At 43.1% G+C, this 17,505-nt stretch overlaps 2 protein-coding genes across 2 annotated transcripts in view; both read left to right on the forward strand.

Moving 5' to 3' along the window:
* thada (THADA armadillo repeat containing) overlaps positions 1 to 8,287 on the forward strand; it is a 78,566-nt gene extending 70,279 nt beyond the window's left edge. Inside the window, exons 37-38 of the mRNA XM_068567288.1 lie at positions 5,838 to 6,019; positions 7,105 to 8,287. Coding sequence (XP_068423389.1) covers positions 5,838 to 6,019; positions 7,105 to 7,428 — 506 coding nt within the window. The 3' untranslated portion in view covers positions 7,429 to 8,287. The remainder of the gene's footprint in view (positions 1 to 5,837; positions 6,020 to 7,104) is intronic.
* A 756-nt stretch (positions 8,288 to 9,043) lies between these two features.
* Positions 9,044 to 11,079, forward strand: zfp36l2 (zinc finger protein 36, C3H type-like 2). The gene is made up of 2 exons (XM_068567287.1): positions 9,044 to 9,394; positions 9,572 to 11,079. Exons 1-2 carry the CDS (start codon positions 9,305 to 9,307, stop codon positions 10,769 to 10,771), a joined length of 1,290 nt encoding a protein of 429 aa, XP_068423388.1. The 5' UTR covers positions 9,044 to 9,304; the 3' UTR covers positions 10,772 to 11,079.
* The last annotated feature ends 6,426 nt before the right edge of the window (positions 11,080 to 17,505 follow it).

Consider the following 17,505-nt stretch of genomic DNA (forward strand, 5'->3'; position numbering starts at 1 on the left):
AGCATGTTGTGGGGATGTTTTTCAGCAGGAGGAACTGGGAGACTTGTCAGGATTGAGGGAAAGATGAATGCAGCAATGTACAGAGACATCCTCAATGAAAACCTGCTCCAGAGCGCTCTGGACTTCAGACTAGGGTGACGGTTTATCTTCCAACAGGACAACAATCCAAAGCAGATCGCCAAAACCACAAAGGAAAGAGTTCGGGACAAGTCTGTGAATGTCCTTTTGCTTGGTCCTCCCAGCACAGAATTACAATAAACTTAAGTAAAAAATAAATGAACAACCTATAAAAGATATAAAGGTATTGCACACAAATATGATAATAGTATTGCTATAATAAAACTGATAAAATAAGATAATAGTATTGCTCATTGTATCTTTATACACTATGCATTGCTACAACGTTGCTATAATGTCCAAGTTTGGTCATGACATGAAGTCAAAGCAGCCGTACACAGTTAAGTCATGTGTGTGGTTGTGTTGTGTGTGGTTATGCTATGCAAACTTCCCATCAGTTTTATAGATCTTGAGTTATTTTCCAGTGGAAACACACAAGCAGAAATGGTGTGTCTCTGCTACTTTCACAATGTTCGGCTAGAAAGGAGATTTTAATGAATTAGTGCGGTGTGAAATAAAGTCACATGGCCGAAGTAATGACTGATGTCTGCAGGCTGTCTAGGAGTGTCTGTGGGCATTGCATTCATTGCAGTCTCCAGCTGTGGGTTTTAACACTTGATGTGTTTTGAAGATAAAACGGAGCACAGAGGTTCTCAGCGGGGCTATTTTGTTATCTGACTGTGCGATCAACCAAATTACGCATCCGTTGTAATCAGACTGAGATCTGATAGTAGTCGTGGGTCGTTTGAATGCTCACTTTATACGTTATAGTATAACGTATAGTATAACGTATAAAGTGAGCATTTAAACTCTATAACGGTTATAGAGTTGAATGGAAGCAGAACTGAATGTGCTGGTGCAACTCAACCCGGACCGGACCTGGTAACATTTCTGTATTGTTTTCCACACGGATGAAGTCTTAATAAATGGGGTTGAACAGAATTGGTCTTTTTAAGACCACTGTTTCAATGTGTCGCTGAATCATCCCCTCCTTTGTACAAAGTGATTACGAATCGTTTGGTCAACCACAAAACAGTATGAACGACCAATGAATCTAACCTTTTTTGGTATGTTTGGCAAAATGTAACCTTGATTATGTTACAAGGGGTTGCCGTAATAGGAGAAAAAAAGGCTATTGAGCGAACATTTTTGTAGCTTGACCCAATCTACGGGCTAATGCTGCATGCCAGTCAAAACTTTCAACCACCCAGTAAAAAAAAAAATTACACTACAACTCCACTCCATGTCTACTTGTGTAGAAGCAGTTGTGTAACATGGAGTGGAGTTCTAGTGTAATTTTTGAACTATTAACTCAAAGGCAACGTTAAGTATTTTAAGCTGTACAGAATTAAAATAATACACACTTATCGTATAGTAAACCATAATCTACATTTAAATTGATGTCCAAATATGTATATGTTAAAATGTGTAAATACCTAAATATTAGAAAGAAATGTGGAGGTCGTTAGTCAGGTTAGCAATGTTTTTGCGTCGTGCACCTGGAACCCTTGGAGGTCGGAAAAATCCAACTGGGAGAATTCTGACATCCTCTGTGTCTGGAACGCTCTGTTAAAAGTCCTGATATCTCGGCCTTTAGTGCTTCAACTTTGACAATAAGATTATTTAAAAATGTTTACCTGTGATAGAGCGTGTCTGAAAAAGCGCCAGTCAGTTGTCGGTGAGAGGCACAGAATCTAAATTTTTCTGCAGTTTCTTGTATAATCTCTTTCTTGCTACTTGGACCTGATCAATAAACACAAGCAATTTGAACATTCCGCGGAGAGTTTACAGGCGAAACACTGTTGTTCGGCGGTTGCCGTTTTCTGGCCAAGCACCAGAGAAAGTTGCAGCTGTAAAGTATGTGCTTTAATTTCGCACCTCTATCTCACACCTCTGCTTCCTGGTGTCCCGGCTCCAGGAGTCTGCATGAGGATGAAAGGTTGCTGCTTTTTTAAGCTTTCAAGAAGGTTGACATGGTCAGGTGGAAATGTGTTCGCTTTCAGTTTTTTTGCAACTGAGTCTTTGTCTTTTACACTACCATGATGCACTCACATGCATGATCAAAACCCATATCCCTTAGATGTAGGTGGCTGAGCAGAGGAATGAACTTCCCAATACAGTGGACATAATGACACCAACGGGTGGAGGAGTGTGGGGTGGGAAGAGCTTCCTCTCATTTCACTTGTCTTGACAGCCCATTGACACACAATTCAGCACATTTGGCCGCACAAAGATAAAGCAAATAATATATATATACATGGAAGATTGCATTAACATTGCAAAATTAAATAGCTTTAGTTTTGTGTGAGTGATCACCTTTTTTTTCTTAGAGATCTGACAGAGATGATGATTAATAACAAGTGTGAGCAAGGTAAAGCAGCAGTGGTCTTCTGCAAGACTCAAACCTCTGATGTTGGGGCCCCACACTTCTAGAAAACCACTGAGGCACCTCTTCTTCGGTATCAAAAGGGTTTTGAATTAGCTTCGGTTTTCATTCAAATTTCTGGAATAAGCGTTTCTAACGTCCCCCTAACGTCTGAATCCATGTTGGGGTGGGGGGGAGAAACAGACCTATTTTCGTGTTGTAGTTTCATACTACAAACAGTACTGGTTGTATACTCTGCAGTAATTGTAAGAGTGTACCGTATTTGTTGTTAGTGTACAAATCAATGTACATGAATCTAACGATGAAAGACTTGGGATGGTTCCTGGAAATATACATATAAAGCAATTTCTAAAAACTTCTTTCTTAAAAAAGCAGCTCTCCGTTCAGTTAAAGGCAGAGAAAAAAAAATCTCAAAATGGTACAACTGTTGTACTGTTTCCACAAGTGGCACAAGGTTAAGTTTTCCCCTTACAGAGAGCCCTGCCCAGCTCAAATGTACTAAAAGGGTGCCAGTGGACAGAGTGTGTGCCAGTGGATGCCAATTACACACACACAGCCTCACCCCATTGTACATCGAACCTATTCATCCACCAACTGGCACTGATATATTGTCTTACATAAACTCAAACAATACCTACACAGGACTAAACTCATGCCAGCACACACTCACACACACCAGCAACAACGTGAAAGACAATCCCCTTGAGAAACTGAGCATTTTGCGCCAAAAGCTTGTGGAGGGCGAAGTCGCATTAAGCGACGTGTGAAGCCGCCGTAGAAAAGCAGATAAATTGAATGCAGCTAAAATTTCCTATTATGTCCCTTTTTAAAGGGGAGGACATGAAGGGGGGGTGGATGTAAGGCTTGACAGAGCGAGGAAGGCGGCTTCTCTGTCAAAAAAAGGAATTAGTCACTCAAGCTCCTAAACTTACATCTCCTCTAATGCGGTACAATCAGCAGCCTCTAATGTTCGCAGAGCGGGTTTCCCTCGCTGCTCAGACTTCAGGCTCTGCTCTGATTTTACGCCTCCTCTCTGAAGAGGAAAAACAATCTGGGTTCCCTCCCTTCTTTGTGTGTGTGTGTGTGCTGATGTGGGGTGTATACCTCCCTCCCTCCTCTCTTCCCATAGTGGTAGTGCTTTGGCTAGTGTCTTTAGCTAGCCCTTTGAAGTCTCTTGTGTTATTTGAGTGTCAGTTGTGGTGAGGATGGTCAAGGTGGGAAACCAACGCACACAAACAAACAACCTCTGTGTCGCTGCATGGACAACTGGAGTCATTAAGGAAGTCATACGTTGTGTTTTCTCTGCTGTTTTAAGTGTGTGTCCTCGCACTCACACTTCCTCGGAAGCACACATTGAGCGTGGTCTCATGATGAGCCTCCCAATATGGGCTATTTGTAAAGGGCTACAAATAGTCTTCTTTAAAATGTTATTGAGTCACTAAATGCAAGAACCACGGGAGTGTCATACTCATCCATGCGGGCGATCCATTCCGACATCTATTATCTTGAACGTAAACAGGAAAAGGCACGTGCACGTTGCATGTTGGTTCTATAAGCAGGATCCTTATGAATCCACTCGAATATCTCCTGATGGTGGTCGGCTGTGTGCGTTATGGTTTTGTTCCTCTGAAAGGCCTCCAAGCCCAGAAGAGCTGCACATCACATGCGTGCGCATGCACAGACACACACTCAAGTTTGGATCATACAGTTAGCCAAGCTTTATTTATACTTCTTGGGGCAAAGCAGCAGGTGGTGGTGAAAAATTCTATACATGCAGGTGCTCAATAATCTGATTATATTTTTGGAATATTTATTTCATATTTGATAATCCTGCTGCCTGAAATGGTCCCCCTGCTCCCTTGTTTTTAGACTTGTGTCAGACTTGCACAATTGTTTTTCCTGCATCTGAGAATTATATTATTTCAGTTTGAGTTTTTAGTCAGATTTGGATTTAATTATTTTGGATACAGTTTCATGCCACTACGGGTGATGTGTTTTTCCTTTCATGCCAACACACAATACTTGGCTAACTGGGTCTGCTTCAACATGCACATCCAATCCTGTACAAAACCAGGTGAGAAACCGGTGCTTGTGGGGGCAAATGTGCCGTACATTGGCAGAGAAATGGGGTTCCTCCTGTAGGGATCTTGGCAAGGTAACAACCACGTTGAACTTCAACAGTTGGGCTGGTGGAAGAAATCAGGCGCGTTTTTTTTTTTTTTAAACAGTTGGTTGTAGAGTGTCAGAAAACAAACTTGGTGGGTGCAGCGTTCTTGGGCCCGTCTACTTACTTCTTACTCTATTTGTTACATGTGTCCACCTCTTCAAAGCCCAGTAAAGGCATTGTGCTGTTTCATTTTGGGAAATGCTAATATTATATTTAATACAGCTCACATATCCATCCAGTTACCATCTTAATCATTTTCAGAAGTGAGTCATGCTAATACTAATAATAAATATACTATCAAGAAAAAAAGGTTTGTACTTGGCTGAGTCATACTATTGTATGACTAAGAACAGATTCACAATAGATCAGTACATTCAAAAACTAAATGATTTTTGGAGAGATGGGATTTTCAGAATTAGTTAGATATGACAGTCAGTTTAGCTTAATGATTAAATGAAACGGTAGCTTGCTAATATGTGAGCTGTTGGGGGGTTTTACCAAAACCGATGTGAGGTTAAGATTTTGGGCTATACAAAATTATTGAATGTATTTATTTCCTTGTCTGTACTAGCTAATACTGAAGTTTTAACGGTGCACCCTGCCTGATTTACTAGGTCATTAGTTTTTCTAACTGGCTCATTGCTACTAAGAACTTAGATTCCATGTGCGTAGTTGTAGTTTTCAACCAGTTTTTAAGGAAGGCAGCAATACACTTGTGTTTGTTTGTCTGCTAAATAAAAAGAAACAAGAAATAATACAAATGTTGTGAGATGTTTTCCACACTCAAAGTACATCTCAACATTTTTTTTCTCTTTCTAAATTTCATCTCAAATGGGAATTCTGCATCTTCTTCAGTTCTTACAATTTCTTTTCTTTTTTTTAATCTTTCTCGGTTGTTTCCTTGCCACCTTTCCACATAATGAGCTTGAACACCTCCTTAGATCTCAGGACCGAGGTCCTCAGGTCACTCCAAAGCTGAACTCCAGACTAAAGGTTAATCAAACCAGAAGTCCAATATCAGCGGACATCTAATGACAACAGAAGCTGGCTACGGGTGGAAAAACTCCACACAGTCACATGCACCCAAAAAAAAAAACCTGCTGTCGGCCCGAAGACATTCTTTGAACACGCTTGTTCAAACACGTGTCCTTTCTTCTGCCCCTTCAGATGTGACCAGTGTGTCCGTGTGTCCTTCCGTGGCCCTGGATTCGGGCGTGAAGCTCCTGTGTCACCTCTTCGAGCTGCGTGGCCAGACGGTGGCAGGTGTCCTCGCACTGACGCAGTGGCTGCTGGGAGACAAAGAACCTGGCGAGGAGGAGGAGGAGGTTGCGGAAGACGCCCCCGGTCTGGTGAGAAGCCGACGCAACGTCTCCTTGGCGACCTCGACTAACATTGCAAATAGTGCACGGGAACACTGAGAAGTGTCACACTGTCTGCGCCGCGTGATGGTGGACAACCATGAAGGGCCGTCAGAGCTATACCCCGGATTGTTCCTTAGCTGCCAGGGCAGAAGTAGTACATTTATGCACGGAGTGTAAAATCTCCACTCGGGGCACTTGGCCTGTGATTCGGGGTTGGTCTAAACTCGGCGTCTGTGGGGATTACAGGGACGGAAGGCACTTTTTTGCTCAGCCTTCATTTTATTCTGCTTACAACAGTGGAGTAGTCAAAACGACGGAGAGCTTTGAGTCGTCACAGTTTCTGCTCTCCAGCCACTTGTTGTGTAGCTGCCCGTTTGGTTTGGTCTCTAGTTTCTACGTGAGAGTTTCTACTCAAGGCGGCAATGTTAAACCGCTGGGAGGCCTTTTAAAGTAACGGTGAGCAAAGTAACAGATAATTTCTTTTTTAGTGTTTTTTCTACGGACAACATAACACATTGGACAATACATGACGTGACATAACAGTAGCAAGTAGCGCCATCGTCGGACCAAACTAAGCTGTAGCCAAATTAGTTTTCTTTGATAAAACAGTCGACATTTCAAAAGTTTGTTTAAAATCAGCTTTACATTTGAATGGAAACACAACCTTAGATAACTTTAGTTCTGTTTTTGAACTGATCGTTTTGGTTTTCAGTTAAAAACTACAAACAAATGAACAGAAACCACAGAACAATACGTGCTTTCACGTCAGGCTCTAATCGGCAAATCGTCCGGTGAGACTACAGAAGCGCACCTAAATGAATCGCCTTCAAAGTAAAAGCCAAAAAAAATGCAGTTAACGCATGATCAAATAATTAAAGCCGTTAATGGATTGAAAAGTTAACGCAATATTAACACGTTAACTTGCCCAGCCCTAGTAAATAGCTAACAGTTTGCTAAAATTCTTGTCATATCAAATTTATAATTGTTTTGTTTACAGCGTGTTCTGTTGCCAAAGTGGCCAAAAACAATACAAATAACTCCAGTAACAATATTCCCATTTTGCTTGTGACCAGGACGAAGAAGATTTCCTTTTCGAGAAGGGCGATCTGAACCTGTGGGCCGAGCCAGTCCAATGGGTAAAGCTGCTTTACGGACACATCAGCGCCCTCGTCCCGGCCGCCAAGCAGACCGGAGCCCCAATAATTGTAGAGTTGGACCAGGTCCGCCGAATCAGTGCGCTGGTGTCTCTAGCCCAAACCCAGGCCCTCAGCTCTCAGCGGGCCCTGAACTCCCTCCCTGCCCTGCCCCAGTTCTCCTCCACCATGGAGCATGCCCGGCTGGTGCTGAAGCACCAGAGGGCCATTTTGGCTCTAGATGTACTGGAGAGGCTGAGGTAAAGGAGGTACCAGTGTTTGACTTTTTCATTTCATTATTTTTAGTGTAGGAATTTGGTAAGCAAATCAAGGTTCCTAATATTGAAACGGAAAAGAAGTATCAGATAAATGCTTCACTGACACAACAAATGAAGGAAACGGGATTAGTTTTTTCTTTTTTTTACATTTTGCTTGTCTTACATATGTTCATTGATTACCAGATATCTTTTAAATTTGTACGATTACTGTTTCTCAATGTCGTCTTTTTTTAATTAAACATTGTGAACTGCACTTTTGATTCTCAAGTCCTATTTTTTTTTCTTGCTGCATGTCAACAATTACGTTGAATGTTGTTTGAGTTTGTGTTGGGGAAGCTATAACAACAACTTGTCGCCAGAGCTCAGTCCCTGCGCTCCTCTCAATGGGAGGGGGCGTCACTGACACGGTTGTGCGGGTCGGCTCAAGTTTCACAACCCAGGTGCAGAATTGTTAAGGCGTGTGTGTGCGCGCGTGTGTGTGTGTGTGTGCGTGTGTGCCGTACAACTGGACCTTCTGCCTCTCTTGTAGCCCTGTTACAGTAAAACTGATGTAATATTTTTGATCAACTTAACATACCCAAAAAAAATAAATGAAGGTTTTCTGAGGAGCCTCGCCATGTATGTCCTTTACATTAAACTATTTATCACAACTGGCAAAGCGCAAATAGTCTTAGGGCAGCCCTCAGACTTATTTTAGGGTTGGTAGTAGTAGATTCCAAGCTCTTATGTCACTTGTTTTTTGCCTATTGCTATTTCCCCTTCTTGTTGTTTTTTTAATCTCCAATCACCGCTTTTCCAACCAAAACCCTACAGTAGTTCATTTTCTGCCATCCTGAGAAGGTTACCTCAGGATGAGACGAGTTAGCTTAAGTTAGAGCTAAATGGCATCTGGATAGGCCTTGAAATCTTGCTCCAGCTCCGCCCATCAAGGACCTCCCAGTCTTTCCCCCCCACCCAGTTTTCATCTTGCCCTCATGGGGGCAGTGTTGCTCTGCGGTGCTGGATTGAAGGCTACATTCCTGCAGTCTGAGCTGAGATTGGGGAGGCAAATCGTTGGTTGGAACTCAGTGGCTCAAAAAGATATTAACCAAAGCAAATGCGCTTTGCGGTTAGAATGACTCGACATGTTGGTCGTGAGCGATTTCTAATCCCGAGGTGGAGTCAATATAATTAATGTATAGTTTTAGGACAATACAATTAAGTAGGTCGCGTCAGTGCCGTAAAACGTGTAGTGGACCAGGAAAAGGCTGCTTGTTGTGGGTTGCTGCTAAAAAAAAATGAGAGAGAGAGAGAGTTTCAACGTTCACATGCGTAGTAGACGTCACCCTAATGTGTTCCTACATTCTTTCTCAGAGAGAGTCAACCAAAGAAAAAACGACAAACAAACTTCCACAAAATTGGTTGTGTGATTTAAAAAGTGTAGGGGGAGAGAGAGAAAAGTTAAGCGGGTTGTGAGGAGGAGGCTGGGGTTGGATTTCAAGGCGTGGTGTTAGAGAGTAGGCGGCCAACCGGTGAATGGAAGTTGTCTCCGGGAGGGAGAGGAGGCGGCTCCTTACAAAACTTCAGTTCGCCCCTCCCTGGCCACCACCAGGCATTTATACCCATGCAAAAAGGCTCGAGCGCACAGTGCAGCACTCTGGCTCAGCGCTTCTCGAGGGGAGGACATAAAGCCACCTACGACTCAACAATACAAAACCTACTCCCCTCCATACCACCGCCCCCACTTTTTTTCTCTCTTTCCTCCTCATGCGGACTTAAACTGCACACAAACTTTTAAAAGCAACTTTTCCCTCAACCAAAACCAGTCGTGGCACAAACTAACGCTTCCGCACGTCGCGTTCAAGGATCCTGGTCGGTCCTCCATGAAAGAGGGAGTGCGACAGCAAACTTGGGGAAACGAGATGTCTGCAACCGTCTTGTCTGCGTTCTACGACATGGACATGCTTTACAAGGTAACGTTTGACAAGATATGGGGAAATCTTGCATTTGGGGTGAAGCGCTAACGTGAGCCGAACGAGCGCGCTCTGACTTCAAAGCATGTTTACGCCTTAAACGTTCCATGTGGTCAAAATAGTAAGTACATGTGTGCCAGACGTGCATCACTAACTCGTCTCTTTTCTCTCCTATAGCCAGATAAAAGCATGAACATGAACGCCCTGCACATCAACAGCATGCTGGACAAAAAGGCGGTGGGGGCTCCGGTCACGACTCCGGGCTCCGGTGGCCCCTTCACGCCAGGATTTTTCCGCAGAAACTCGACAAGCAACTTGGAGGCGTTGAACAACGGCAACAAGTACTCAATGGGCTCATACGGCAGTCTGAAGGAGAACACGCCGGCCTGCAACAGTAGCACCACAGCCCTTATGAACAAGGAGAACAAGTTCCGCGACCGCGCTTACAGCGACAACGGAGACCGGGGCGTGTTGCAGCAGAAGCCCGGCTCTCAGATCAACTCCACCCGCTACAAGACCGAGCTCTGCCGGCCCTTCGAGGAAAACGGATCGTGCAAGTACGGGGAGAAATGTCAGTTCGCTCACGGCTACCACGAGTTGAGGAGCTTGTCCCGCCACCCGAAGTACAAAACGGAGCCCTGCCGCACCTTCCACACCATCGGTTTCTGTCCGTACGGTCCCCGGTGTCACTTTATCCACAACGCCGACGAGCGCCGGCCCTCTCCGGCCGCCAACGCTAACATGCAGGCAGGGGAGTCCAGGTCGGCTCGCGACTTGTGCGGCTACAGCCAGAGGGATATTCTTCCGCAGCAGCTCTGCTACACCCAGAGGGACAGACCAAAGCTTCACCACAGCCTCAGCTTCTCCGGCTTCTCCACCCACCACGGGCTAGAGTCTCCCCTGCTCGACAGCCCCATGTCCCGGACCCCGCCGCCGCCCACAACCACCTCCTCCTGCACCTCCACGTCAAGCTTCTACGAGGACGTGCTCTCTCCCAACTCTGTGTCTTGCATCAACAGTGCCTTCTCCTTTCCTGGACAGGACTTAAAAGCCTTACTGGCCCCGTTGGTTGTGCACACCCCTAGCGGGTACGCAAACAACCACTCCACCAGTGCCTACTACGGGAACATGCAGAGCAGCGCGTGCCCGCCATCCCCTCCGACGTACAACATGAGCCACTTGCAGGCGCTGCGTCGCCTCAACGAGTCGCCAGTGTTCGAGCCTCCTCCCAGCCCACCAGACTCGCTCTCTGACCGGGAAAGCTATGCGAGCGGGTCCCTCAGCTCTTCCGGGAGCCTCAGCGGCTCCGAGTCCCCGAGTCTGGACGCTGGAAGGCGTTTGCCAATCTTCAGCAGGCTGTCGATTTCAGATGACTAATTGTTTTTTTTTGTGTTTTGTTTGTTTTTTCATATGGATTTATGGACTGGTCAGGCATAGTGATTTGAAGAGCCACGTGTGTTCAGTGAGTGAGGTTGACTGTCCTTCAAGCAGAGGATCCCGGTTAAGCCCAACTTTGCCCTGGGCCCTGCACCCCGATTTCAGCAGCAACTACCTTGCCACAGTGCCTTTGAGTAAGACATTGAATTCCTACCAGCTCCAGGTGTGCTGACCCTGCTCTGACCTCCCTGGAGGGAGGGCAAGAGTAGGGCAGTTCACCCACAGGGATCAATAAAGCTTCAAACATTTTAAGTGTCCTTGACCTGGCATTAGATTAGTATTTTTTCCCTCTCTCCTTGTATGTAATATAGATGTATTAAAACTTTGATAGCAAACAGAAGGCATTCCATCAGTGCCTTGCCCAAGGGCTTCATGGCAGCCCCCCCCCCCTCTCTCTCTCTCTCCCTTTTTTTGCTCTATCAGGCAAGCCACACTTTTTCCTGGGATTAGATGTGTGGGTTAACATGACTTGACAAGAAGAAGAGACAGTAAGCGGTTTTCAGATTTCCTCCCATCCTGCCAAGAATATGCCTTGACTCAAAGTAACATTTCCCCCCTCTTTTTATTAAAGTGTTTCTTTTTCTTCTCTGTAAGCTTCAACTTCCATTCCAGACCTGTCTTCTCCTAGCGCCACCCAGTGGTTCGTTTGGTTAGTCTAGTTCGTTGCTTGGATAAAAAGCACTCTTGAGTTGGGTTTGTTTGGGGAAATCACTGCTGATGGTTGAATATATATTTTTTTAGCTGTTTTTTGAGTGATATACATAGCTGTGCATAACTGGCTATGGACTATTTAACTTATTTATTATCTTGTGAAAAAAGTATAGGCTACATTGGTAATTTGTGTCCATACTGTATTTATCAAGTATGATGAAGCAATAGATCTATATTCTTTTATGTTTAAATTATGGTCGCCATTATTAATCTGCATAAAGTGGAGTTCTTTTCACAGTAATATATATATTTTGTTTTTTTCCTCTTTTGGTAACTTCACTCTGTTATTTTTATTGTAAATGAGTTTAAAAAAAAACGTAATTTAAGAGAACGTATGATATTTATTTCATTAATTTTGTTTCTTTGTTTACTTTTATTAAAACAAGTTTGCGTGATTGCTCCTGAGGTTGTCAGTGCTGTAGAAGGCTTTTTTTCTTTTTTTTTGGAGGATCCCTATTTAGATGTTTCCGTAGAATGTATAAACAATGTGGTTGTACAGACCGTCCAAACCTTACGTCTTTTTGTTGATCTAGATCAGACTTCAGTGACAAAGAACCCAAGTCAATAAATTAACCAAAAAGTATTTTATTTTTCCTGTTTGCCTGAGGTCACACTGATTCCAGCCACGTGCTAAAGAATGTAGCAATCCCTTGTGCCCCAGTATTATTGTGTAGTGCCTATATGGGGTTCACCATCTTGACATGCCTTAAAATTAACCAAATAAAGTATTTTTCCTACATGGCATCTTTTATACACAGGTTGAACTGAATGTAGTGTTGGATTCTAAAACTTTTTTTTCTAAAGGTTGTTACCACTCAGACCCTCTGACAAACAACTGCAACCCTTCTAAATCCCCATTCCTCATTAGATTTCCCTTTGCTCTTTTTTTTAACGTTTTTTTTTATATTGAAATCTAGTGTAGAGTCTTGAGTTTGCTGGAGAGGGAAGTGGATGAACATGTTTGGTTTTGTACATAGTAGGTACAGGGGATGCGCACTATGTACTTTTGACTACTTTATCAGAAGTAAAGCTTTTTGAATGTAACAAAACAGACAAAAGACAACGAGAGTTGCATTTCTTTTGGGGAGTCGGTTCACTACAAATTGAGTGTGAGACTGTTAACTTTGTACTGTACATTTTATTTTGTAGTTCTCCCAATAAAAATCATTTTCCAAAAAAAAAATCTTCAAACTAACAGACTATTTTTTCCTTCACCGTGACAGTGCAGCAGGTGTTGTTGGGCCAAGATGACCGGACAGAAAACACAAATTGTTCTGGTTGTGTCGCTCACAGTAAACTCATCAGATGTTACAACACAGCTCTCCAATGAAAAAAAAAAGCCTGAAGGGACAGTGTGTGTGGGCACAGAGGATCCCCGGCTGCCTTGTGGCAGTACTTGGCATGGGGCCCTTAGAAGGGGCCCGTCCTCAGCATACATTATAAAAACACTGGCCTGCATCCCTGAATAAACTACGAAGTATTACATAATCTGTGATGTTCTGCTGTAAACAAAGGTTGATGAGCGATGCGTCTGCACCATCTGAGGGAATGACACCTCGAATTTCAATATAGAAATTGTTTAAGAGCCCATATTCACTGGAAAGTTGGTTGGATGGTCTGTCTGAAGGAGTGGCTGTATTTTGATTTGCCGTGCAAGGTGGGGGTAGAACGTGATTCAGAAAATGTTTTAATTCATAGGTGGAAAAAGCAGAATGAAAACTACCCTGGAGATTATAAAATAAACACACACACACACACACACACACACACACACACATATATATATATATATATATATATATATATATATATATATATATATATATATATATATATATATATATATATATATATATATATATATATATATATATATATATATATATATACAGTTATGTTCATAAAAATAGCAGTGTGTTTAAAAAGGTGAGTAAACCTCAACATTCTTTAAATAAATGGTATTTTAATGAACACAAATGCATTGGGGGCACAGCACATTCTATTTTAAAGCAAGACAATTGTTAATTGAATTTGATAATATTTTACAGAAAGTCAAGAAATGTAATGTTAAAAAATAGCAGTGTTGCCATCTTTCTTTACAAACTCAACAATGTACAGTATAAACTAAGAAATGCATGAAGATTCAACTTTCCTGAGCATCATACATTAATATTTAGTTGCATAACCACGGTTTCTGATAATTGTTTCACATCTGTGGCACATAGTTGACCAATTTCTGGCACCGGTCAACAGGTATTGCAGCTCAGGACAATTGTACTATGTTCCACATTTTCTCTGCATTTCTTGGTTTTGCCTCATGAACAGCATTTATTATGTCAGCCCACAAGTTTTGCTTGCTTGTTGGTGTGTTTGGGGTCATTGTCTTGTTGAAACACCCATTTCAAGGGCATTTCCTCTTCGCGTACGGCAACATGACTTCTTCCAGTATTCTGATGTACTCAAACTGATGCATGATACCTAGTATGCGATAAAAAAGAACCAACACCATATTTCGAGAAACATCCCCATATCATGATGCATGCATCACCATGCTTCATTGTTTTCACTGTGTACTGTGACTTAAATTCAGTGTTTGCAGGACGTCTGACAAACTATCTGTGGCCCCTGGACCCCATAAGAACAATCTTGCTCTCATCAGTTCACAAAATATTACGCCATTTATTTTTAGGCCAGTCAATGTGTACTTTGGCATATTGTAACTGCTTCGGCACGTCTTTTTTTGTTTAACAATGGGACTTGGGGGGGCTTCTAGCTGGTAGCTTGGCTTCGCATAGACGTCGTCTGATTGTTACAGCACTCACAGGCAATTTTAGATCTTTGATTCTCCAGCAGCAGCATCATGCACGTCATGCCTGTGGGGTCTGTTGGCTTTCTATACCTTTACTTAACCTTCTCGAAACTTACTGGCAGTGTAGAAGTTGAAATTCTAACAAAAACAGTTAGAATCAGTCAAAAAGTCATAGTATAGGTCGGATGTGAATACAAAATATTGCTGCACTGAACAGCATTCTGTCATGTGCATATTTATGTAAATAAATGGATAGCATGGCCCGCCACTGCAGCCCTATATCTTTAAATAATCACTCCCCATGCTATCCCTTTTGTGGTAGAATATCTTATTAGAGATGAATGAAATGTGACTTTGTTCTGATAGTTTTGTTTGTCTCTAGCATTGGCTACACTCACAGCTGAAGAAGCAGAAAATGTCAATACTCCAGAAGTATCTCAAAATTACACTTCAGTACATTTCTTGAGTTCTTGACATGAGATGGAATGGGAATGATGACATGGTGCGTTGACATCGAACGCGTCAAAAAAATTGTCGACGTGCGTCGAGATTTTTTTTCAACCCTTCGACCAGAGTTTGCCCGGCGGCCGACGGGCTGTTCGTGCTGCTTCTACGCGTCTGACGCGCTGCCAGCTGGAAAATACGCGTCTACGCAGCTTCGACGCGGCTGTGCATTGACTTTACATAAAATCTCGACGCGCATCGAAATCTTGACGCGTTCGGTGTGAACACAGCATTAGCTGTGTGTGTGGTATTGGCTCAATCACTCCAGCTGTCGTATTGACAGCTGGAGTGATTACTCATTGACAGAATCTATGAGCTTCAATCCTCTATGCTGCTTCACTGATTCATCTTTCACAGTGAACCCTTCAGAAAGCTGCTATGGCAAGACATAGCGCTGCGCTCCGAGGTCAGATGGGCCGAGATGGATGTGTCCGTCTGGGAACTCAACACCAGACACTGAACACCAGACATTGACCCATAACTGATTAACTCCGCAGCTGTAAATGTGTCACTTGAGCGGGTAAAACAGGGAAAGTGGTGCCTGTAGCAGGGCAAAACATGGCCCTCATGGGTGCTATGGTCGGCCACGTCCAGACCAAATAAAAAGCCCATGGCCTGCATTTTCCTGTTGTTGTGCTGTCGCAATTTTCCAGGGCCCTTTCAAAGGGGAACTGTTTTCTCCAGGCTATTCTGCAAAGTTGACAGCAGTGGCAAAGGCTTTAAGAAAATAAAGGGCCCAGAAGTCATGTGGTGCCTGAAAGTTCACGCCAAGATAAGGCAGGCTGATAAGGGCCCTCGGCAAATATTTACTGTGTCCTCAGGGTTTCATAATGAAGTGTTTATCAGAGCAGAGCCAAAGGGCCGCACAATGCGACAGGCCGTGCCAAGTAGGATCTGTGATCCTGTGACTCAGTGTGTGTGTGTGTGTGCCTCCTCCACTCCCCCCACACACTGGGGGGACATGAGTATGTGTGTGGCTCACTGTGTCACTCAACAAACCCACATAATGTTTGATTATGTTACCGTTCATATATGTTATGGCTGTAAAAGTTATGTCTATAAAACCTTTTTTATATAAGGGTGTGTGTGTGTGTGTGTGTGTGTGTGTGTGTGTGTGTGTGTGTGTGTGTGTGTGTGTGTGTGCATGATAGGGTCTAGCTGGTTAATGGATCTGGAGCTCCTACAATGAAAGGAAACACTCTCTGACTTGTGATTAGGGCAGGAAGAGTCCCGCTTCCTGGCCACCACCCATTTCCACCTCTTCTTCGTCCTGCTGTTTTACCCTCCTCCTTCAGTTTCCCTTCTTCTCTGTAGTGGTGGCTTACGAGAAGTTACTATTTGTGTTCCTCTGTCGCGCGGGGAAGGCTCGGTTCGTCCTGGTATTGTTTTGGCCTCCTAAGCCCAGACCCCGGGGTCAAGTAGTAACAGCTACAGTAGATTTTGTTTTCAGCCTCCACGGGTGCCAGATCGGTGGCGTTCAGCCAAATAGGGAGTAAAGAGTTGTTCATCTTTTTGTGTCACAAAACCCTCAATTTTCTGTTCCATTTGATCCAATCCCAAGGCAGGTTTTGTTTTTGTTGATTAAGTAATGATGTAGACTATTACAGAGATCTAAGGGAAATTTGTCTTTGTTTAATGGGGTATAGCTGATGCTCATATTAAAAGTATACAATTTAAAAATTTTTTTTTTTTTTTAAGGAAAGCCCCTTTTAAAGGCCCCTCCTGTTTCCAGGGCCCTGAGTTACTGGTTTCATAAATCACTGAAGAACCTATCCAAGTCCCCTCTGTATGCTTATCTGTGATTGTCCAACCATGTGACACTATTATGGCTTCACAGTAAAACAATATGTAAAATGTGTGTGTGTTTATGTGCATAAAACTGGCATTGCTTTTAGGTTTAAACAAACATGTACTTCTGTCAGACTTTCTCAGTCAATTCAAAATGTGAAATCCTAATGTTCACTTGGAAGCTGCATTGCTTATTTGAATGCTGTTGTAACTTAGGTAATTAAATCATATGTGGCCTGTAACATTCTTTTGCTTGAGTCTGTTGTGGACTGACTCTAATTATCCTGGTTTTCAAGAGCAGTAGGCGGCTGTTTCCAGCGACAAAAACTCAGATGTATTTACCATATACGCTGCCTACCCAGCAATAAAGGGCAGACAGACACAGTTAGAGATTAGCTGGTTAGAGATTAGCTGGTGATTAGCCTTGGAAACAAGGCTCCAAATAAAAGCTAATGTTTCTCTGTGATTGCTGAATGTGTAAATAGGTAACTGTTTGCAAACAAAATCACAATAACCATAAGATTTAACAAGTGGATTTAGCTATCATATTCATTGGTTCATGAAATGCTAATGCTGTTTCTTATTTTGTCAATTTGTCAATATTGGCTTTTTGCAACCAGAAGTGACGAGAACGGGGGAAGCTAAGTATAACCAAATTCTAAATGAGACAATTTGAGGCGACCATAGGGGAACATTTAACTTTCCTGAGCTGAAAACACACTGTGAATGGGTCAAAGTTGTGGGACGAAAATACGGACAACACCCAGAACAGACAACGCCGTGGATTGTCCTGTGATAACCACACCCTCCACTGGTTGCAAAAAGACGTCTTCATCTATAGAGGTCTATGAGGAAATGACTC

This window comes from Clinocottus analis, unplaced genomic scaffold (assembly GCF_023055335.1).
Source record: "Clinocottus analis isolate CAN_PGR_092001 unplaced genomic scaffold, fCliAna1.0.p SCAF_8, whole genome shotgun sequence".
NCBI lineage: Eukaryota > Metazoa > Chordata > Actinopteri > Perciformes > Cottidae > Clinocottus > Clinocottus analis.

Bases quoted from the DNA above. Each gene is read 5' to 3' on its own strand.
- zfp36l2 (XM_068567287.1), top strand. From the start codon at position 9,305: ATGAAAGAGGGAGTGCGACAGCAAACTTGGGGAAACGAGATGTCTGCA. The intron at 9,395-9,571 runs GTAACGTTTGAC...TCTCTCCTATAG, and splicing joins ACATGGACATGCTTTACAAG to CCAGATAAAAGCATGAACAT.